This window comes from Malus sylvestris, chromosome 2 (assembly GCF_916048215.2).
Source record: "Malus sylvestris chromosome 2, drMalSylv7.2, whole genome shotgun sequence".
In the NCBI taxonomy this organism is placed as follows: Eukaryota; Viridiplantae; Streptophyta; class Magnoliopsida; order Rosales; family Rosaceae; genus Malus; species Malus sylvestris.
In genome coordinates this window covers 28,185,825-28,209,993 of record NC_062261.1, presented here as the reverse complement: position 1 = coordinate 28,209,993, position 24,169 = coordinate 28,185,825, and the positions used below count along the sequence as shown (strand labels likewise).

General features: G+C 38.3%; 1 protein-coding gene across 1 annotated transcript; it reads left to right on the top strand.

Moving 5' to 3' along the window:
* The first annotated feature begins 20,953 nt into the window (after window positions 1–20,953).
* On the top strand, window positions 20,954–23,363 carry LOC126586811 (glycine-rich cell wall structural protein 1.8-like). Its single transcript, XM_050251762.1, has 3 exons — window positions 20,954–21,010; window positions 22,178–22,505; window positions 22,795–23,363. The coding sequence occupies exons 2-3, from the start codon at window positions 22,205–22,207 to the stop codon at window positions 23,136–23,138; spliced, it is 645 nt and encodes a 214-aa protein (XP_050107719.1). The 5' UTR covers window positions 20,954–21,010; window positions 22,178–22,204; the 3' UTR covers window positions 23,139–23,363.
* Window positions 23,364–24,169: the final 806 nt, after the last annotated feature.

Sequence of the window (24,169 nt, the reverse complement as noted above, 5' to 3'; positions counted from 1 at the left end):
AGGCCCAACATTATTTAAAATAATGGCAACAAGATCAGAGTCAGTCATAGGAGAACCAGCGAGGGAGAGAGTGTCGGCAAGACAATTAATGCGATCAAGAAACTCAGCAATAGAGGAATCACCACGATGGGTATTCATAAGCTCACTACGCAATTGGAGGAGACAGCCAGTAGACTGAGAAGCATACCTGTCACGTCAACAAGTCCATGCAGAAATAGAACTTGTCTTACCAATAAGAGAGGCAAGAACTGTGGGATGGACGGAACTGTTGATCCAAGAGAGAACCATAGCATCTTGCTGAATCCATGCATCAAAGTCAGGATTGACTTTATCAGTGAGTTGGCCGGCATCATCCTTCAAGAAGGCAGGAGGAGATGGGTTGGTTCCATCGACAAAGGACACCAGATTCCTGCTACGAAGCAAGGGCAACATCTGGGCATGCCATAGGGGATAGTTGGTACGATCCAACTTGATAGTCAGAAAGTTGGAAGCATTTGGAAGAGAGGGAAAAGCAATGGGATTTGAGAGACTTGAACTGGACGCCATGAGAGAAAAAAGAATTAAAGCTTTTGGTCGTTTAGACTGTCAGCTCTTAGATACCATGAAAAACTTGGTATTCAAAACTGTTTTATTATTTTGCTTTTCTAACTACAATGAACAGCAGAGTTTATATTTATATACACTGTTACAGACACGCATGCAATAAACAAATGCAATGCAAGTGATGTCCTTGCTGCCCACGATGCAGCAATCAGAACACAAGTGCAAAAACCATGTGGTGACTAGCTGTAAAGGAATGTTGAGTCCATGTGCACCATTCCTTTTGTCCAGGGTGTACAGCTAGTGGTTTGACAATTATGATCCTTTCAGTTGCAGATTGCAGCGGGAAGGTTTGGTGGTGCTGACGTGGACCGGTTGTTCATTAGGGTTTCCGAACTAGGTTTATCAAAGGGTACAAAAATCCTTCTAGGCAACGGGGGCCATTTTAATTTATTTACCCCATAAACAATTTCTACACTCTTTGTTTAAAGCATTAGTTATTTGTTAGGGCATTTAAAACAAGCCATGACATGATTAGGCATGCTATATAAGTTGGATTTAATTAAAGTTAGTTTACAAGCCCTGGAAAAGATATTTTGCCTTCCAACCTACAAGTTTCTTTTTAAGTTTGAGAATAAGTTCTTTAGAATTGACAGGATCATTCCAAAATATTACAATATAAATTCCAAGTACTTACCAATAGTTGTTTTATGTTGAATTTGCAGGGTAGTAATAATATTACTTCTCAAACTATTAGTAATACTACTAGAAAAATACAAAGACGATTTACTGAAATTAATCTTTTGGCCAGAAGTAGAAAAAAACTTACTGAGGGTCATTATGCTGCTTGTTGATTTACTAGAGATTTTGCTAAAAATTAAACAATTATCTGCAAAAACCATATTAGAAATTCTAAACCCTAAAGGGGAAGTAAGTCGGCCTGATTTTTAGAATTATAAGCTAACAAATTTAGTTGTCTAATCAAGGGCTCTATACATAAAATGAAAGTGTAAGGGGAATAAAGGATCACTTTGTCTGATTCCCCGTGAAAAATAAAAATAGCTTTTAGCTTCTCCATTAACTAGGACAGAGAAAGAGGTTGAAGTGACGCACTCTATGACCAAATTAATCCAACTAGGATGGAAACCAAATATACTAAGCACCATTCTAAATATTCCCAACGTAGAATAGTGCTTAGTAAATTTAGTTGTCATGGAACCCAATCTAATATAGTAGGCATTCCCGAAGTTCAGTTTAATTGTCATGGAACTCAACCTGTCATTTTTATTCTTAAATGCAGAGAAAATTTCGTGAGCATAAGAATGTTATCTTAGATTGATTTTCCTGGGCCGAAAGCCTCTTGGTTTTTAGAATACAGTGCACAAGTAGAGGTTTGAGCCTAGTAATGATAATTTTCTAAAAGAAATAGCATAGGCTAATAGGCCTATAGGGATTAACAGTCTCAAGGCTCTCAACTTTTAGAATTAGGGCAATATTGGTATGGTAAATCAATTTAAGACGATTAATTATCAAAAAAAATTCTAACCAATGTACCAACAAAATGCTTAGAAGTGGACCAACAATGTTGGAAAAAGGTAGCATATGTAAGCCGTCTGGTATATGTGCCTTTAGGCTTCCAATGTTGTTCACAACCGTCCAAATTTCATTTTTTGAGACTTCCTTTAGTAAAACAATATTTTGTGAATCAGTGAAACAAGGATTGATAATGTCAATAAAACTACTCACCTCACTAGGATTGATAATTTTATTTTCAGGAAAGTATCTTTATGATGTTGGAATATCTTAAAGATACTTGAGAAAAATTTTTAGATATATTATTAATTAAATAATAATATCTCTAAGATTTATCTTTGGAAAATCCTTGATTGGATTTGATTGTGTTGTTGGAAAATTTAATAATAATATTATTATATTAAATTTTTAATTGAATGGAATTAGAAGTGGAGCATTTTGGTAGAAACATGTCACAGCCCGTCCCGGGATTCTATATATCGGGGACGTGAAATGACGGAATTACCCTGACGGGTGTTAAGATATGTGTGTGTGTGACATATTATTTGGACTAATTACACATATTTCATACAACACACACACGGGACTCCCCTTTTCTTTCCCCCGTGCTCTCTCTCTCTCCTCTCCGTTTCAGTCACACTCTCTCCCTCTCGAAACCGTACGGACGAGACCAAATACCCTCGAACTTTCACGGATCGATGCCAAAAAGGTAAGGTTCTTCATTCTTTCGACCTTCTGAGTCGTTTGATACTAGTTTTAGAACGAGAAACCTTCGAAATCACGTGAAACCCGAACCCCAGTTTTATGTCACTATTCATGCATTCGTGATATGTTGATTTTCAGGGAATTCTAAGCTTATAGTGAGCTTAGTGAGGTCCCAAGGAAGCTCGGAGTGCTTCGTTTGAAGGTTTTGGATGTCGGGATCATTGAGTTCAAAGTTGGTAGGTTTTCTTGGAATTTTTCTGGTGAGATTTCGTAGTTTTTAGAGCCTTAAAGTAGTGTAACGTGAAACTACATGCTTAGGGCTTCATTTTGATATAAAATACGAAGAAAATGGTTGAGAAATGACGGAGAACAAGGAGATTGAAAAATCTCCGGTTTTCCGGCCACCGGAAAAACCAGTCCGGCGAGCCCGAGGTAGGAGACGCGCGTGGGGGGCGCGTGGACCCGTGGCTATCCAGGTGCGTGGGGGCGCGTGCAGCCTCATAAAATTTTTCTAAAAATTTCTCGACGTCCGTGACGTCGAGTAGGTCGATGTGGTATATTCATATACCCAATTTGAGCATCGTATGAGAAGTTATTACGAATTGTCAGTTATGTGCTTTAATTAACATTTTTATAGTTGTTTAGCATATAGGTGACACCTATCCCGAGGACGAGCGCATCCAGGGACGTCACGGGGGTTACGACCCATCGACTTACCAGTGAGTGGGCAGTTGTTTTCTATTTATACCTATATACTATTGATTTTTTCCCAGAAATTGAATTTATATGAAAGTATGTTTTAAAATGCCATGCATGCATATTATGAATTATATGAATTAATATTTGATGCATATATATATATGTGAATTGGTGCTGTGGACGCACAGGTGAGTATTATGTTATTCATGTGAATCATTGATGATGTGAATTGTGTTGAGAGCTCATAACCTCTACCCCTGGTGTTAGTGCTTATATTATTCACCGCACCGCACGCTCACCTTAGATCCAAGTAGGTGCATGTCGTACAGACCATGAGAAGGTTCCGACATGCTAGTCGTACAGATCACTAAAGGTGGTTCCGACTGGTAGGTGGCCTTAGATTATGCGCGCAGATGATTGATGAGAGAAGCACTAGAGTGTATTATTTCACCATTCTTGTTGTACAGATTACTTCAGGTAGTTCCGACTTATTTGCAGAGTAGTGCCGTACAGGTCACCGTGGTGACTCCGGCTAGATGAGATATTAAGCTATAGAATTAACCATACAAGACCAACTACAGGGTCTCCGGTTTATTCATTATATCACCTGTTACATTGATGCATCCATTTTCTGTCATTGACATTATTGCATGGCATACTTGCTGGATTTTGGTAAAGATTAATGTTTTGAGAGATTTGAACAAATATTATGCTATTATGTTATTTTCTGGGAAAGTATACAGGTTTTACAGCGAGGGGTTAGAAATGTTTTAATTGAAATGTTTTGGAAAACTTTGGTTTTACTGACCCACTCAATTTTGTTTTGCGCCCCTCCAGGTTCTAGTTAGCAGTTGGTGGCTCACGAGGTTTTCTTCGGCGTTCTGACAGACTTCCTGCATGTAGGACTCACCTGCGGGTGTTGTAATTTAATTATAGTCCTACTTGACTGCACCTAGTATTTATGCTCTGAAATTGTGTACTGCACACTTTAACTCACTCTAGCATGCTAGTTGGATTTTACTGCTAGTAGTTGGTTTTTATTCCTTCATATTTCTCATATCTTTTGCTTCCGTGTCGCATTTTTGGTTACGTCACACTCACGTGATGGCCAGCACGCCTTGATTCTAGGATCGGGGTGTGTCAAACATGTGTCTACTCAAATGAAGAGTTGCAACTTTTGACTTTTCATGAATAGTCACATGTTTTCCAAAGAGGTATCTCACATTCTTTAAATAGGAAAGTCCCCTATAATCATAAAATAATTTTTCATTTGTTTACATAATCATATATAGAGTTCACTAAATATTATTGAGTTCATATGAGAGAGTTTTCAACATAATTGTGGTTCATGAAGCCTTATGATTTGGAGTGCTACTATTACAAGGACGTGGTCATTGTATATTGGGAGACATGCGCCGATCAACCATGAGCACTATAGTGGGCCGTAAACTTGTCTTAAGGACAAAGTGTCCAACACTTGCCTCAACCGTATTTTCTAGGTTTTTCTAATTCATTATATCATGTTCATTTAATATTGGTTACTCATGTGCATGCATTATTGTGATATATAATTGCATGAATTATTTCTTGATTTTCTATGTGATTTATTATAGCAATTAGACCCAATTTTTCCAACAATCTTAAGACAAGATTATCGATTTAGTTTGCTATAATGTTATGTGAAATGGTTTTCCCATTTTGGTCTGATCATTTTCAAGCAAACATAAATTGATTAGTTTTGTTTCATAGTTTTGATTGATATATTGACGTATGCCATCATTAAGTTAATTATTAGACATGTTAAACCCCAGGATACATATAATATTGATGCCCAATTTTTGTGTGTGGGATGTCTGATTGTATATTATGAAATATTAGAAACAATTAACGTAGGTTCCATATTGGTGATTTGCATATATGTCTATATAACTGATGAAATGACCCACATATTCATAGAAGACTCGTGTGGTGTGTTTCAATTTTTGTTATATATTTTTATGGATCTGTTAACTAACTCATGCATTAAGATTTGGGCCCTGGCTGACCGTAAGTGATGGTGTTCGCACCCTTCTGTGAATGCACAGTCTCATGTTCCTAATTGGCAAGCTACTAGATGCAACGATTCGAAGCATGGAACTGAAGAGATTCTTGATCCTGATTGAAGTCAATCTTTCTTTCGAGTGAAAAAAAAAAAGACGAAATTTCCAAGATTTGATGTAGAGGACCAAAGGACACGACTGACGCTTTTAAATTTGGCAGAAAAGCATGATCCTTTTGTATGGATCATTTGGTCTTTTTCCAAGCTGCAACTATTTGGTTACCAAAGATAGTGTTGTTTGGGAATAGCTCTGACTTTTCAGGTTTCTTATGAACATCCACTAGAGCAAGCAGGGCAATTCAATAATACAAAGACGCATTCCTTACGAACAGCTATTTTGTTTCGAAACAAAAATTAAGTCGTTTTTTATGGATAAACCGCAAAGACTTCCACAAATGCTTAAAGAGGTGCTTCATGCATATAGTTGTTCTGATGTTACATGATCATAATGATCGGTTACTGGATGATAGAATGACGTAGTCAGAAATTATTCGGTGGGTGGGCTAAGTTAAAATTATTACTACGAAATCAGATTTTTAATCTTATGTTGCCTACATAAAGTTATATCATAGTAAAAACTTGAATGTAGTAATTTGAAGCAAGAATTTTATGCTATGTTTTCTATGTTTCTAGCTTTCAAAGCTTTTCAAGTGAATAAAATAAGAAACCATTTGTGGTATGGAAGTTTTAATTTATTACTATTAAATATAATATTGGTTAAAATGATGAGTTTATTTAATATATATTAGCTCTTATTATTCTTAAAAACAGCATTACTAATAAAAAAAATTCATTTGTTAAATGGAATATGACAATTAAAAAACACAAATTTGTTGTAAACATACATAGTTTAAGTGTGATTGGGAAAATCCTAGATTAGATTTGATTCTAGTTATCATTTCCTATTGCATCTTGCATTCCTTGGGGATAAAGGAATATCCTCTCTCCTTATAGTACTATAAATAAAGGCACAATGTAGAAGGGATAACAATACACACATTCCCCTACAATTCTACAAACACATCTCTCTTTTCTCTATTCTCTTTGCCGCCGGCCACCCTAAATATTGTCAGATAAAATAGACCACAACACATTATCAGGACACTCTTACCACTATGCTTAGGAATTTGACGTTAGAGAATTTCTCTACATCAAACCAGTTCATCCATATCATCACGCAATCATGTTCTTTCAAAACAACGGTTTTAACTTGATATTTATATAGCCCTGATAGCATGAACATTCACCATGATGCATGACCCAACTTTACGTTTTACGAATTTTAGATTCTACATAAATTGTGTATGCCTCATAATCATAATTGTCCAATTATGTGAATTTGATATTTGTTGTGAATTGCATCAAATATATTTGTATATGCATCACATTGAAATTATTGAATTGTATATGCATCAAATTGAATTACATATGAATTGAATTGAATTGAAAAAAAAAAATGGCATCGGGAAACCTAGGGTTCTTCAAACTCGTGCCCTTGCACCATGCAAGGCCGCAAGCCACTAGGCCAGTAGCCTGCGATGGCACAGCCCATTCACTCGCCAGCGCTGCAGCCTGCATTGAGTCCCCAAGCCGGAGCCGTAGGCTCCAGGTTGAAAACTAGCAGAAACCCAACGCCCTTTATGGCATCCCCTCATTGCAGGATGGCCTGCAGCTCATCCTCACACCTCGGGTCACCATGGTTGACGGCCTGAAGCTCGTCCCTGACATCAATTGACCGCGATTCAATTGCATCTCATTGATTTTTTTTTTTGAAAAACCCGATTCGAATTTATAGGGTTTCACTACGAATGTCGAGATTTTTTCCAATCTCCATTCTTATTTTGAGGTCTTTGGTGACCCATGGACTCGTACTAAGCATCATTGCCCCAACGTCGTCAACAAAAAACCGACGTTCGTCTCCGGTGAAACACACCCAGCACACGCTAAGGTGCCCTTTTGAACCTAACCTGAGCCCTCTTGGGCTCATTCTCTCTGCCTGTTTTTCCTTTGGGCTCCCTGCAGTGACCTAAAAACCCTTTTAGGCCCTCCCTGTCTCGGCCTAAATTGTTTCCCTGGCCTGATGAACAAAAAAATAAAAAATAAAAAATAAATTTTATTTTGGGCTCGCCTGCAGCAGCCCGTATGTTTTCTCTCTGGGCTTGCCTGCAGCAACCCAACCCCCCCCCCCCCCGGCTGTCCCGTCCTCCCCGTAGGCTTGCAACCTACACCCGAGTTCAAATCTAGCCCATTCTTGGGCCTGGAGTGCACGACACAATTTTATTAAGCCACCCATGGTTTAGTTTTTTCTTTTGGGCCCCGAGTTTTATTCGCCTAATTATTTTAGGCCCAATGGGTTTCATATTTTTTCACCCAAACTTTAATTTGGCCCGAAGTCCAAATAATTAAAATTCAATTATAATTATAAAACTAAAATTATATTTTTGCATATTTGTTTGCATATATATTTGTGTTTGCCTGCAGGAATATATGAACTTGAAATTCATAATTATTTTGAAACTTGAAGTTTCTTATAAACATGCCTTGTTTGAAAACCTGAAGTTTTTCATTTAAAAAAATCACCCATGAAAACCCGAAGTTTTTCATGCAAAATTAAACCAAATTATGTCTATTAAAACCTGTATGTTCTACTCCTACGTGAATGGATAGATTTTTTCTCCATTACACTAACCACATCTTGTCCATCTATTTTGTGATAGGAACATGTCGAATTTGAACAAACTCGATTTCACCACTTTAAAGGTCTCTGGAAGGAATTACCTCAAGTGGGTCCAAGATGTGAAGCTCCACCTCATTGCAAAGAACTTGCGTCCTGCCATTGAAGAAGCAACGGATGAGCTTGTTGGTGAAGTTGAAAAAGCCATTTCTATGATCTTCATCCGAAGATATATTCATGACGCTCTGTAAACTGAATATCTTGCTGAGGAGGATCCATATGCATTATGGGTCGTTTTGGCTGATCTTTTGATCACCAAAATGACATATTCTTGCCTGAAGCAAGACACAACTGGCAGCACTTGCGCTTCTAAGACTTTAAGTATGTGAATGAATTTAATTCTGAAGTTTGTCGAATCCGATCACTTTTCAAGTTTTGCAATGAAACTTTGACTGAAGAGGATCTCCTGGAAAAGACTTATTCGACCTTCTCTGCTTCTAATATTGTTACGCAGCAACAATATAGAGCTCAGAAGTTCACTAAGTTCTTATATTTGATCTTTATTTTACTTCTCACTGAAAAGCAGAACCAGCTGTTGATGAAGAATCATCAAGCTCGACCTACTAGGACGACTGTTGTGCCTGAAACACATTATAGCAATCATCAACGCCCAAACACCAAATGGGGCATGGTAGGGGCTGCTAGAAGCCATCCCACCAAGGTCAACAAAGTTAAGGCCCATCCAAGAGAAGAAACAAAGCACCTAAAACCATGGATGCAGACATGTGTTATCAATGTGGTTCAAATGACCATTGGTCCCGTGTTTGCCGAGCTCCCAAGAAGGTTGTATATGAATATCATTCTCGTCGTAAGAAGTTTGAATCAAACTTCATGCAAGTAGACGAACCAGAGACTACAAAGATGGATGTTTTTTATTTTCAGGCGGATACCACCCTAATGGAAGATTAGAATCTTAGACATAGACTTATTTTTAGTTGAAATAAGACAATGGGCCGAACCCCTCCTTTGTTTTTTGGTTGATTTTTGAACAATTTTCCTTTATGTTTGGATTATTAGTTGGTGACTTGTTTTGGATATTAAGTTTTTAATCCTTGATTAATAAAAATTATTTTGAATTGATAATTATTTTTATAAAATTTTATGCATGTGACTGATTCAAATTAATTTTTCATCTAGGAATGACTAGTGGGAAAGTTAGTTGTCTGGCAGATAGTGCAATCACGCACACAGTTTTACGTGAACGCATCTATTTCACTAACTTCATACCTAAAAATGTACCGCTGACAACCATCTCAGGCCCATCCAACCTGATAGAAGGATACGGTAATGCACGTGTGTCGGATGAGCGAACTATTGAGTGTTAAGTGTCTGCTGCCCTTTGACCATTTGCTGCTTAGCTGGTCTTTAAGTATTCTATCTTTTGAGTTGTGTAGCCTTCTTGCACTGGAGAGCTTACCCAGATGGGTGTTAGGGAATTAGTTTACCCTTTCGCATTGGAGAGCTTAACCATATGGGTGTCAAGGAATTGGTTTACCCTCTCGTACTGGAGAGCAATTAGTTTAACCTCTTGCACTAGAGAGCTGACTCAAATGGGTGTTGGGGAATTAGTTTACCCTTTCACACTAGAGAGCAATTAGTTTATCCTTTCGTACTGGAAAGCAAACCCGGATGTGTGTTAGGGAATTGGTTTACCCTCTCGCACTGGAGAGTAATTAGTTTATCCTCTCACACTGGAGAGTAGACCCAGATGGGTATCAGGGAATTGGTTTACCATTTCACATTAGAGAGCAATTAGTTTACCCTCTTGCATTGGAGAGCTTACCCAAATGGGTGACGGGGGATTGGTTTACTCTTTTGTACTGGAGAGCATGGAAGTCTTTATCATGCAGCTGAGGAAAGCTAGACTGCTGGACAACTGAAATAATCTTTAGCCTGCGAGGTCTTGTTTGGCGATCTTGTTGAGACTTTGAACTGCTTATGGAACCCGCATAAGGGTGTAAGTGGAAAGTGAATCGAGATGCTCTTAGACTTTCTTCAAGTATTGCACCATCGTTAGACGTTTCATTGTGTGCCCTTTTGAGGCTTAGTTGGTGATCTGCTGAGAATATGAATAGATTGCAAGCTTCTTCACTACTAAGTCTTTCACTAATAGGGGTTACTAATGAAGCCTTGTCTTTTGCTCCATCGTTGGATGCTTTGAAGTTTGGAATGCCATAGGCTTGGTCATGAACCTTTCTACCTTTTCCTGAATTTGCCTTTGCTAGGGTAGCGGAGCTCTCGGCTGCCTTCGATCGTGATCTGCTGGTCTAGGCTGCTTTTTTATATGGTCAACTCGTCTATGCCGCGGTTGCGGTGCATGTGGTTCATTCCTAGCAGGTGAGGAAACCCGTCGCAGGCTGTTGGTTGAACTTGAGTCGGATTGAGTGATTGTTCATCTTTGTCTGTTGTGCTACCTACTTCGATATGAGGTGGATGATGCTCTTTGAAGGCTTAGCCGTGAAAGACCACTTTGCTTGGAAGGTTGCTCATGTTAATTATCAGAGTGTGGTCCCAACCATAAGTATATGCTCGTCTGTGGGCTTAATAGAGAATGCGCGCTCTTTTGCCCTAGAACAGGAGTATGTGCTATCTCAAAGGCCCAGTTAGAAGTGTACATTGCTAGAATGTTCGATTCATGGTTGATGGAGTGACTACTTGTCGGGACGCTGCTTGAGAGGTTTTTTGTCTACCCTTATCCTACTTCGGGACACCTCATCTGAGGCACATTGCATCTCGATGCGCTGTAAGAGCTGGTTCACTAAGGTCGTCAGCTGTGTGAGGATACTCATCAACTCTATAACTTATCGAGATAAATGTTGTTTTCCATTTGGGTTGGAAGAACTTGGACGGAATGCATCTTTAAGTTGGAAAATGTCAAATCCGTAGAGAAATAGGGTAAAAACGCCCCTTGTTCAATCGTTTACCTAGAAATTTAGATTCGGGACGGTTGAACCGGCCTTGGACCAGTTTGGGCAGCTTAGAAAGCCACGAGAGTGGGCTGGGCAACGAAAGTGAGTTGCTTAACGTGCAGCATGCTTGCCTGTTGGGCTTGGTCGGCTCAGATGCGCGTTGGGTTTGCATCGTGTTAACTCGTTTTATGCTTAGGCCCGTGTGGTCTGAAACACATTGGCTTGGGACTGTGAGTGTTGGGCTTGCGTTGGTTTAGCGCTGGGCTACTCTAATTATTGCAACTGCTTAGGCTGGATCTTGAATTAGGCCTGAGAGGGGGTCGGATCGCAGGCACGGGTTGGACCGTGGACACAGGCTGGGCCGCTGGGCTTTCCTCGGCACAGCTTGGGCCTGCGAGTCTTGGGCTCGTGCCGACTTTGGGCCCACAAGTGCTGAGCTTTCCAATTGCTGCAACTACTTGGGCCTCAGCTACCGGTGCTGCATCGTGTATTTGAATATGGGTTGGTTGCCTTATGGCATGGGCTTGGGCTTACTGCTACGAGGTGGCCTGCTCGCCTTGGACAGTAGGCTCGCTGAGAGTTGCTGCCATGGTTGCTACCATGGTGGCTGCCACGATGTGCCCCATGTGGGTGGTGCCACTCTATTCATCGTCGTGTTGAGCCTTACGGATCATCGTGGTCCAAATCCTTGAACGTAGGAAGTTCCGTTCGTCGTGGTTTCTGCATTTCTTGTCATTGTACTTTTCTATTATGTTTATTCAAAGAATTTTTGTATAAAAAATTATAGGAATGAGAAAGTACGAAAAATCTACAAATGAACAAAAAAAATTAGAAACCTTGAATGCGAGAGTCTTCTTCGAGCGTGTGAATCATGACTCTTAATGAAAGAACTAGTTTGTGGATACAAATTTCCGCATTCTTCTTCTTGGACAAAATTGCACCTATAAAACAATTAACACCTTAGGTCAAGGCCAAGAGCCTCACGCGCCCACGATTAATGGGTAGGGGGCTTTGGCCGAAGAATCTCCGGTGCCAAAGTTAGAATTTTGAGGGAAATGTGTTTTGAGAATTTAGAGAATTTTGCAAGAGGATTCAACTTAGGTTTTTGGAGAAAATGGGGTGGTATTTATAGGGGTGTGGCCGGCCCCTTAGGGAGAGATGGGAATTACCCACTTTAGTGGTTTTTTGGGTGTAATTTACAATTAATTAGATGATTAATAAATTAATATCAATTAATTAGCTAATTAATATAATTTAGGAGAAATAATTTGGGAGTTACGGAGATTTGATGAGGATGGATGAAATAGGTTTTGAATAAATACCTATTTTGATCACTTTTGACCTTGATTGAGCCATGATTGTCCGCTGCTTGAGTGTAGAAGTTTCGTTATGTCTCGAGGGTAATTTTGTCGTTTTATACCCTAGAATCCACACGTTGCCTCCATATTTTTCTTGATTAGTTTTCGCTCCATGTTTACTCTTTCTTTTCTTTGATCACCGTCACATTTCTCGTCTTTGGTCATAGACGATGGAAGATCTGATGAGAAGAGGGAGGGTAGGAGAGTGAGAGAAGAGTTTTGATAGAAAGTTGTTTGGACCCAAAAATACACAATCAACCCGAACGATCGAGGCCATTGATTGAGTGAAGTTCAAACCGTTAGATGGCTTAGTCGGGATGATTTTTATTTATTATTAAGGAATAATATTGTGATTTTTTTTTGGTCATGATAATATCCCTTAATAATATATAAAGTTTTTTAGACTTGGTTTTATCTTAAAATCTAGCTGGTTTGATTTGTAGTCCAAGGCATTACAGATTTTCTTCCATGCGTGATGCATATGCGTATGGGTGAGAGACTTTCCATGCAATTCGTGCATGTGTGGAGTGATCAGCACAAAGACACTTAAAAGGGATTAACATGTTCTGCATGGATGAAAATGGATGAAGTAGGAACTTGACCAAGCAAAGAGTTGGTGATGATTATCATCGAAAGTGATAATCATGGTGCCGTTTGAAGGGAAGTATAGTTTGAAATGGACATCGTCTCTTTTGGGAGTCTTTGACTTGAAGTGACGACTTTGGATTGGAGATGATGGCTTTGGGTGATGATAAGACAAGCCTAGGTAGACTAGGCCTTTTTACATAATGATGATGTTGTCAGATGGGTTTAAAAGTCACTAATGGATTTTGATGATGAGATAAGAAGCCTAGGTGAGCTAGGCCTTTGATGTGATGTGAGAAAGCTTAGATAGGATTTATTTTGAAAAGTCACGAAATATGAAGGATATGCCTTGGCATTTCACACGGATCAATTTCAGTTTCATAAGGTTAGAGTTGTAGTTGGACTCTACAAAGCTATTAGGCTGTGCCAAGCAAAAGACAGCCACTATAAATACAGAGTCGCGACATCATTCTCCTTTTCCAACTCAACACACAAATTGCCCTGCGAAAAACTCTAACTCTACGTGAAACCTTTCAACAACCTTGAGATTTTTATTTTCTTTTTCGCCAACACATCTTCAGTTTGGATAAACAGCACTGCGACGAGGCCGACTAGTTATCTATCCATGTCTCGATCGAGAAGGATTTTCAAATCCTTATTGGTAGAGGTCATCTTATCAGTCTTCTCGGCGAAGTAAGGTGTTACCAGGTTACTACATTCGGCACCCTGAGAACCGAATTTGATATTGAGTGTCGCATAACTAGCAGCCTTGTCTTTAGGCTGTAGAACTCGAAGGCTGAGATGTGTTCATTCCTCGGCCGCAGTCACAAGATCAAGAAGTCAGCATCGCACCCAATGCAACATCAACAAATTTTACTCACCGGTCGAGATCGGTCGTTGAGTTGGCACGCCCCGCACACAACCGAAGAACATAGTTAGCTTACTAAGTACTCAGCATCCACGCCACATTGGCTTGATAGTTTTTAGGGTCAACATTTTTGCACATCTAGTGGGACCAGTGCTAAAACTACGAAGTTCACATGATATATCAAGATCTCAGTGAGGGTGAGATTTGGCGCGTATTAAAGGAAAATGCTTAGAGGTATAACAAACTCCTTGACCAGATCATTGAAGCATATAAAGAAAGGGAAAAATCTTTCTCTCAAATGATAAAGGTGAAGGTTCATCACAGCTTACAAGATCAATGGTTAAAATAAGATAGAGCTCTATTTGATGAATGGTTCGATAAGAAACTGCCTTTTTGTCCTAGGTTCAAATAAATTCCATTTGAAGAATGGTTGGATCAAAAGATTGGGGGGCAATTTTTCACTCCGGCCATAATAAAAATTCGACCTCAGGAAATTGCCAAGATGGCCGAAGAAACACCTAGGCCACCTGTTGTCTCGGTCGAGACTGAAAGTGTGGTAGGCCTAGAAGAAAGAGTTCAAGTTTCTGAGCCAAAAATCGACATTAAAAGTGATTCATCAAATCAGTGTTCCAATGATGAACAAGGCTAATACACGGCTTCAAACGAAAAAACCACATCAATTGATATGGTAATTGGAGACGTGATCTTAGATGCCGAAAACACACCAATCGATATGATTATGGGCGATAAAGCCGATATGGAGAAATCCCATTCGGCTATTTGAGTGAAAAGCCGAAATTGGTGTAATTATTATGCCCAAGGGGCTTAATCATTTTACAATACATTTGGCAGCCGAGAATGAAAAGTATTTCGCCAAGTCAAAAGTATTTGGAAGTGATTCTTTATTCCGCCTAGAGCAAAATCAAATTGAGAATTTTGATATAAAAAGATCTTGGCTCGGAATAAAACATTGTTGGCTTCCTCCTCTTTATAGTTCAGCCACTTTCGTTTTCTTTTAAAAAAAAAAGAAAAAAAAAGAAATGATGAATAAATTATTTTCTTAACCATTCGGCCTTTCAGGCCAATGCATAAGAAAATAAGGGGGGCAACAAGGTGGTGCGGCAATCCAAAAGATGGTGTGCTCGGCTTAAAAAGTTGTTCTTTAATACATTAACCGAGTCGTAAAGACCGTGCTTGCTATCAGTAAAATGGTGGTGCTTCAGGTTCTATAGAATAGAAATCCAAGGATTTGTCTTTTTATGGTCATAACCATAATAAAGCTGCTTCATAGCCTTATATTTTTCATTATTTGGCCTTGTGGTCAATTAGTCAATAAATGCCCAGGTGCCATTTTGGTCGCGGGGTTCGGCTTCTATTGGTCTCGACCAATAAAAGGGGAAGGAACTAATATAGATTAGACTTTGCGCATACTCCATGGCCATATCCAAAAATGGTTTGTTTATGGCCTAGTACGGTATTAATAGCAAATTTTAATGGTGGGCAAGATAAAGGTGTTTTTATGGCCGAAGTTTTTGGTTCTTCTACTTTATAAATGCTTGGCGATGATTTGTTCGGTGACTCTGAAGGCGACGGTTAAAATTATTTTAATCTCACCAAGAATTAGTGAATGAAATTGCTGCTCAGTACAGAAAACATTTTCCCAACAATTCAAATTAAATGGTGATATTCAGCATAAGGTGAAATTGTGAGATGGTGATGAGATATGATTAAGACAAAACAGGTAGTAGGCTTCAACCTATGGACATGTTTGGAATGAGGAATCATGATTTGCTTCCAAGTTACGTCAGAATACCATTCGGGAAGAGACAAAATTTTTTTTGAAAGGCTGAGCTCGGCCAACTCGTCGAGGTATACTTTCCAAGTAATATATATGCCCACCAAGCATATATAGCCAACTACATGTTCCTCGGCCACTTTTAAGACCCTCTGATGTCTCGGCCAAGATGTTGTTCCTCAGCCACTTTTATTAGTTGTGTCCGTACACATGCTAGCCAAGGTGGTTGGTCAATAATGGATACTCAGGAAATTGCCGAGTTGGGCATGAGGCCTATTTATTTTTAAGCCTCACCGAAGAAGAATATTTGATGACTAATTTCCTTAACCATTTGGTTTACGAGCCAAAGCTCAAGGAAATTGGGGGGCAATGTTTGGACCCAAAATTACACAATTGGCCCGAACAATCGAGGCCATTGAGTGAGTGAAGTTCTAACTGTTAGATGGCTTAGTCATGATAATTTTTATTTATTATTAAGGAATAATATTGTGATTTTTTTTTTGTCATGATAATATCCCTTAATAATATATTGAATCATTTAGACTTGGTTTTATCTTAAAATCTAGCTGGTTTGATTTGTAGTCCAAGGCGTTACAGATTTTCTTCCATGCGTGATGCATATGTGTATGGGTGAGAGACTTTCCATGCAATTCGTGCACGTTCTAAAAATCGCTAGGCGCTAGTCGGGCGGCGGGCTGGGGCATAGCGCCTAGGCGGCTAGGCGAGGCCTAGGCGGGAGCCTAGGCGGACTAGGCGGATTTAAGTAAATCTATCATATTTCAGGTAAATAAGTGTCTGCTTCTACTTGAAATATATATAATTTCATCATAAACTACAAAATAGAATGCATATATATCATGAAGTATTGGAACATAATGAAAACATGTGAAATAAGGATATAATGTTTGTTCATTCAAGTATGCAACAAGTCTCTTACAATTTATTGGAAAAAAACAAAATGCAAAATGAAAGTTATGTATTTTCTGTCTAAGTGAGTTGCAACCTAGGCGGGTCGAGGCGGGTGACTAGGCGGGCTAGGTGGGTGCCTAGGTGGTCTAGGCGGTGGGCTGAGGGCCTAGGCATTAATCGGGGCGGTGGGCTAGGGCCTAGCGCCTAGGCGGGGCCTGGGCAGCGCTAGGCGGGGATTTTTAGAACAGTGAGAGACACTTAAAAGGGATTAGCATGTTCTGCATGGATGAGAATGGATGAAGTTGGAACTTGACCAAGCAAAGAATTGGTGATGATTATCATCGAAAGTGATAATCATGGTGCCGTTTGAAGGGAAGTATAGTTTGAAATGGACATCGTCTCTTTTGGGAGTCTTTGACTTGAAGTGACGGCTTTGGATTGGAGATGATGACTTTGGGTGATGATGAGACAAGCTTAGGTAGACTAGGCCTTTTTGCATAATGATGATGTTGTCAGATGGGTTTAAAAGCCACTGATGGAGTTTTGACGATGAGATAAGAAGCCTAGGTGAGCTAGGCCTTTGATGTGATGTGACAAAGCTTAGATAGGCTTTATTTTGAAAAGTCACCAAATCTGAAGGATATGCCTTGGCATTTCACACAGATCAATTTCAGTTTCATAGAGTTAGAGTTGCAGTTGAACTCTACAAAGCTATTAGGTTGTGCCAAGCAAAAGACAACCACTATAAATATAGAGTTGCATGAATCATTCTCCCTGTCCAATTCAACACACAAACTGCCATATGCAAACTTTTGCTTTACGCGAAACCTCTCAACAACCTTAAGATTTTTATTTTCTTTTTCGCCAACACATCTTCAATTTGGATAAACAGCACTGAGAAGGCAACCGGCGAACACCTTCAGTTTGGATAAACAACACTGTTGCCGTAGAATCGGCCGATCGCGAAGCACCTTCAGTTAGGATAAACAACACTGTGACGAAGCCGACTGGTTATCTATCTAAGTCTCGGTTGAGAAGGATTTTTAAATCCTTATTGGCAGAGGTCATCTCATCAGTTTTCTCGGCAAAGTGAGGTGTTAATAGGTTACTACATTCGGCACCCTGAGAATTGAATTTGATATTGAACTTCGCAGAACTAGCAGCTTTGTATTCAGGCTCTAGAACCCGAAGGCCGAGACGTGTTCCTTCCTCGGCCGCAGTGGCAAGATCAAGAAGTTAGCAATGCACCCAACGCAACATCAACAAATTTTACTCACCGGCCGAGCTCGGCCGTCGAGTTTGTGGAGCCAAAAAATAATCATAAGACGACACGTGGATCTTTGGATAAAAAAAGACAAGAATACCCTTGAGGCACATTGGGATTCCTACGCGCGAGTAGTGGATAATCATCTTCAACCAAGTCAAAAATGCTCAAAATTGGTAACAATTTAAAGCCTATTTCATCAAATCCTTTCTATAAGGTAATTCCCAAAACCTAATTTATTTAATATGTTTTATATTCCATTATTTAGCTAATCAATTAGCTAAATAATATATTCCTTTCAAATTTCCTAAAAATTGACTAATAAAGGGATTAATTACCTAATCAATCCCTTAATTACCAAATTGAAACACCCATTCAAACCTAAAGTCACTAGAGGGCCGGCTATCCCCATTTCAAAACCTAATCCATCACTTTTTTCTACCTTTTCACCATTTCTTCCTTTTTATTAGCCAATAAATTCCATAACCATCAAAACATTTCCTTTTATGTTTAATTAGCCAATTAATTGCCTAATTAAACCAAAACAAAACCTAAAAACCCTACTAAGTGGCCGGCCACATTCCTCTCTAAAGTGAACCAACCTAACCCTATAAATAGACTCCTATTTTCACCAAATATTCATTCTAACACTTTGGCAAAAATCCCAAAATTCCCTAAACACTCTTTCTCTCTAAATTCTAACTTTGGCATCGGAGGTTTTTCGGCCAAAGCACCCCCATTCATCGTGGGCGCGTGAGGCTCTTGGCCTTAACCTAAGGTGTTAATTGTTTTGTAGGTGCAAAATTGTCCAAGATCAAGGAGGAAGAAATTTGCATCCACAGAGTTGACATGCCCGACACACAACCGAATGCCGTAGTTAGCTTACTAATTACTTGGTCTGCGCGCCACGTAGGCTTGGTAGTTTTTAGGGTCAACAAAAGTTTACAGAGAAATCGAGGAAGAAGATGGATAATTTACAGAGAAATCGAGGAAGAAGGAGAATTTATTTATAGAGCAAGATCAAAGGGACGTGAAAGATCATGAGGAAGAGGAAACGGTGAAAACCCAAAACTTGGCCATTAGTAATTGATTGTATAGCCATGAATCAATTTATTCGGAGAGATCCTTGTCCGTCTACCATGACGCCTTATCATAAAACAATTACTCGCTCTTCAACTTTAAATAAATATGTTATATAATTATTTAGGGTAATGTTTTATTATCTTCTTTTTCTTTTTAAGGCCATATCATATTATGTACTTAAAATTTTCATATTCCATATATTCTTTTTTTTTAAACAGCATATTGTTCTTGTTCATTTACATATTATATAGTAAATTTTATTAATTTATATAATATGTAATAAGTTTACTTAAATTTGCCTTGTCTCTCTAGGCCTTGCTTATGCATCTAGGCCCTAGGTCTCAGCTTGCCGTTCGACTAGCGCCTTTTATAATTTTTTTTTGGTAATGAGATTATATTAAAAGAGAGAACCAACGACAACAACACAATAACGGCAACAAAGGCCAAGCTAAAAACAAACAAAAAAAAATACAGGAAGGCTGTAAAAGCACCAACAATCCAACCTAACAACCAACATCAAGGGGAGAACAATTACATATGTGTGGAGCCAAAAATATTCACAGGGCGACACGTGGATTTTTGGACAAAAATGACAAAAATACCCTTGCAGTACAACGAGGTTCCTACGTGCAAGCAGCGGGCAACCCTCTTTCAACCAAGACAGAAGTGCCCAAAATAGGTAACAATTCAAAGTCCATCTCATCAAATCCTTTCTACAAGGTAATTCCCAAACACATTCCTTTTAAATTATGTTAATTGGCTAATTAATGGGTTTATTGCCTAATTAACCCATTAACTGTCAATTAAACCATCCATTATATCCAAATAACTACAAAATACATCCAATTCAACCCTAAAACACCACATGGCCGGCTATCCCCATTTCAAAACCTAATCCATCACTTTTTTCTACCTTTTTCACCATTTCTTCCTTTTTATTACCCAATAAATTCAAAAACCACCAAAACATTCATCTTATGTTTAATAGCCAAATAAATTGGCTAATTAAACCTAAATTAAACCTAAAAACCCTAGCCACCTCCTATCCCTATAAATATACTCCCATTCTCACCAAAAAGCTAAGGCCAACACTTTGGCAAAAATCCCAAAATTCTCTAAACACTCTTTCTCTCTAAATTCTAACTTTGGCATCGGAGGTTCTTCGGCCAAAGCCCTCCCCATTCATCGTGGGCGCGTGAGGCTCTTGGCCTTAACCTAAGGTGTTAATTGTTTTGTAGGTGCAAAATCGTCCAAGATCGAGGAGGAAGAAATTTGCATCCACAAATTGGTGCTTTCATTTTTGAAAAATGGGCATATTTGCAATAGAGATCGAAATCTGCAAGAACATAACCGCAAGTGTATAGAGTTCATAATGGTTTTAAAGACATCAATGGAGTGGAGGTGCTTATTTCTGTATTTATGATTATTTTGTTCCTTCCATATAACATAGACAATAGCTTGGAGGCACAACTTCCTAATGGTAACATTCAATGACTTACACATCCAATTATTAATAGCCCAAATGATAAACTCATGCAATTCAAATGAGGGGGATCATAACCACACTTAAACAGCACATTAGACCAAATACTAGCACTATACGACTCAAAGAACAAGTGATTGTGTGACACATTATCAATCAAGCAAAAAGAGAAAATAGACGATACATAAAAGGTGAAGACCATTGCTCGACATAATAGATGACTTACCCCTTATAGCAAGCCAAAAGATGAAGCTCCACCTCCAAATACTACAGAGCATCAAATAAAGCACACGCGTACGATTAACGCGGGTGGCCATTAACTTTAGGGATTCTGTGAATCAAATCACACTTGTTTACTTTATTATCGTATATAATACCCCTTCATTTCTTTCGAACTTCACACAAGCTTTTGTTTGAGTGTTTAAGGCAAACTGTCAAATTGCTTTGGTAAGCCTCTCTTTCTCATTTCTATTAATATCTGGTGATTCTTCATCAATATTATTTGATTATGAATGAATGAAGTAGATGAAATTTCTTCTCAACCGAACTTCTTTTTTTATTTTGGCAAAATTAAGAAGCCGTTTGATAATTATTTAATTTTCAATTTTCAATTCTTGTTTTACTTTTTTAAAAAGGAAAATAAAAAAAAATCGTTTGATTACTATTTTCAGTTTCCGTACTAAACACTGAAAGCTACATTATTGAGATTTCAATATTTGGTTTTGAGTTTTTATTTTTCTGAAATCTGAAAAAAGAAAGTGGTTATTAAACAAGTTAGTTTTTAATTACTGAAAATGAAATAATTATCAAACGGCCCTTAAGCTTTTTGCTTCTTTAACTCTTTTTGTTTTGTAACATTTTAAACTCTAAAACTATGCTTTTTATAAAGGTTTTTTTAACCAAAATGATCCCTGATATTTGCATAACTCCTCACTTTGGTCCCTGAGATTTGGAATCAATAGAAGTAGTCCTTAAGTTTGTCCACCATCAATCATTTTGGTCATTCTATGAAAAATCTTCATTAAACAAGGATAAAATAACAAAAGTGCCCTCAATTTTTGTCAAATCATTTGACCCATTGTTTAATAAATTGAGGGTTTTTTTTTTTGTCATTTTGGTCCTTATTTAATATAATTTTTCATGGAAGGACTAAAATAATTAATAGTGAACAAACTTAGGGACCACTTCTATTGATGTGAAATCTCAGGAGCCAAAGTGATGAGTTATGCAAATCTCATGGACCATTTTGGTTTAAAAGCCTTTTATAAACATGGGTTTCTTATTTGAAAATGTCTTTTTTAAGGGCCAGTTAATTTTATAAGGTGTGAGATAAAAAATTGTAAATGCACACAAATGTTTGGAAGATTGGTTCCATATATGCTCTTTTTTATTTGAAGTTTACCATAACAATATATTTGTTTGAGTTACTATAATATGCAACGAAATTATCTCTCACTTCATGTTGTGTAGACCGTTAATTAAGTAGAAGCGTACTGTACTAATGTCACTTGTCATTCATAAACCTATGATCTAGTAAGAGAACACTAACATTCATGAGTAGTTTGCTTCTTATTTGCTCTCAGTAATTTTTTAACAATATTATTATGTATCTAGGGATCAATTTCACGTAATTATATATAGATGGGAGATGAAAACGAGGACAAACATGAGACTTCTGAGAAAGGACTCTTTTCATCGTTCGGTTCTGGATTTGGTTCCGGACATGGAGGACAGTATGTTAAACCATGCCCTCCACAAGGATATGGATACCCCCCACAGCCACAACAAACACAGTATTCATCATATTCATACTCCTCTTCAGGCGGGAACTCTCCAACTGGATATCCTTACTCTGGAGGGTATCAACAGGCCTCCTACGCTGGTGGATATCCGCCAGCCGGTGGTTATTCATCAGGTTTAACAACTTCATATCATTCTGAAGGTAATCGAATCACTTTTGTCATAAATATATTCATTTTGTAACTTCATAAATGTTTTGGTTTGTCATTAATTATTTTCGAATTATCTATACTTGGGTACTACAAAATTATAGGTCAAACTATTCATGGTATATACGTACACGTGCATCCTTTGAACCTATGAATATGAATGTATATAATCAAAGAACTAAATTACATGCTAGCTAGTAGTGATCATCATATATGAACCACCAAAATGCCGTAAGTAGACTAATGAATGTTTTCTTTCTTTGGTGACTGAAAAAACTACAGCGCATGAAACATCTAGCATGGGAATGGGAGGGATGTTAGCTGGTGGAGGTGGTGCTGGTGGATCTGCTGCGTATGGGGCTAATCATCTTATGCATGGGGTTGGGGGCCATGGCTATGGAGGTTCCCACGGCATGTTAGCTGGTGGTGGTGGTGCTGCTACTGGGGCTAATCATCTTATGCATGGGGGTGGGGCTCATGGTTATGGAGGTTCCCACGGCTATGGAAGTCCCCACGGCTATGGAGGTTCCCACGGCTATGGGGGTTCCCACGGCTATGGGGGTTCCCATGGTTATGGAGGTTCCCATGGCTATGGTTATGGCAGGTCCATTGACAGGTCCGTTTAGTCGATCTAGGAAACTATCTTGGTCGGTTCATCAAGATTGAAGTCTATATATAATCTACGCCCTCTATAATAAGAAAATGCTAGAGAGACTACATTTAGAATTCACGTTTGACTACTTTTCTTATAAATATGAAGTATATCTCTAATAGAAAAGTGGTATAATATAGTAATCTAAAATGTAATCTCCTCACTTGTTAGCATTACTTTTTAATAATTACTTTAGTCATGCTATTGTGTATTTTCAATAAATAAACATAAAGGGAAATTCTACGATACCCTTAAAAAAAAAAGGAATTGATACCCTTTAATTAGTATAACTACAATAGAGTGCTGCTAGTGCCACTCACCAGTTCTATTTTCTCACCCCACCTTATATTCTCACTTATAGGGATGGCAATTCTAACCGTTAAAATTGATAACCGTGGATAATCGCCCGAATGAATTGGATTTGGGTATGAAAATTCGGGTATATTTTGGATATGGGGAAAAACGGTTAATAATATTCGGTTATGGTTTTGGATATGGTTATAGTCCCCAATCTGTATCCGTCCCCGAATCCGAACCGAATTATATATAATAGAATAGTATTTATATATATTTATTATTCACCGAATCCAATACCTTGAGAATACAAAAGTTGCACTGTGTGAGTTGCATTTTGTGGGCAAGTTAAAAAGTTTTGATATGAATCAAAATCTATGAGAATCCTAACCAATAATACTTATGGGAGATATCAAAGATCAACCAACATTATCAATGTTTAGCTTTAATTTTTATGCTCCACAAGATCCATTCATTAAATCATTTTATATATCAAATATTTAATGACGAAATTAATATTTACTAAATCATCATGCGTCAATTGAATGAATAAATTTTTTTTGTATTGACGAAGATGGGTATAACGGTCAACTGATAGGGAATCCATTACTTAATAAGTATGGTTATGGATAATACCTGATGGTTAATTGGTGGTTATGGATATGATTAACTTTAGTGGTTATGAAGATGAATATAGCATTTTCGTCCCCA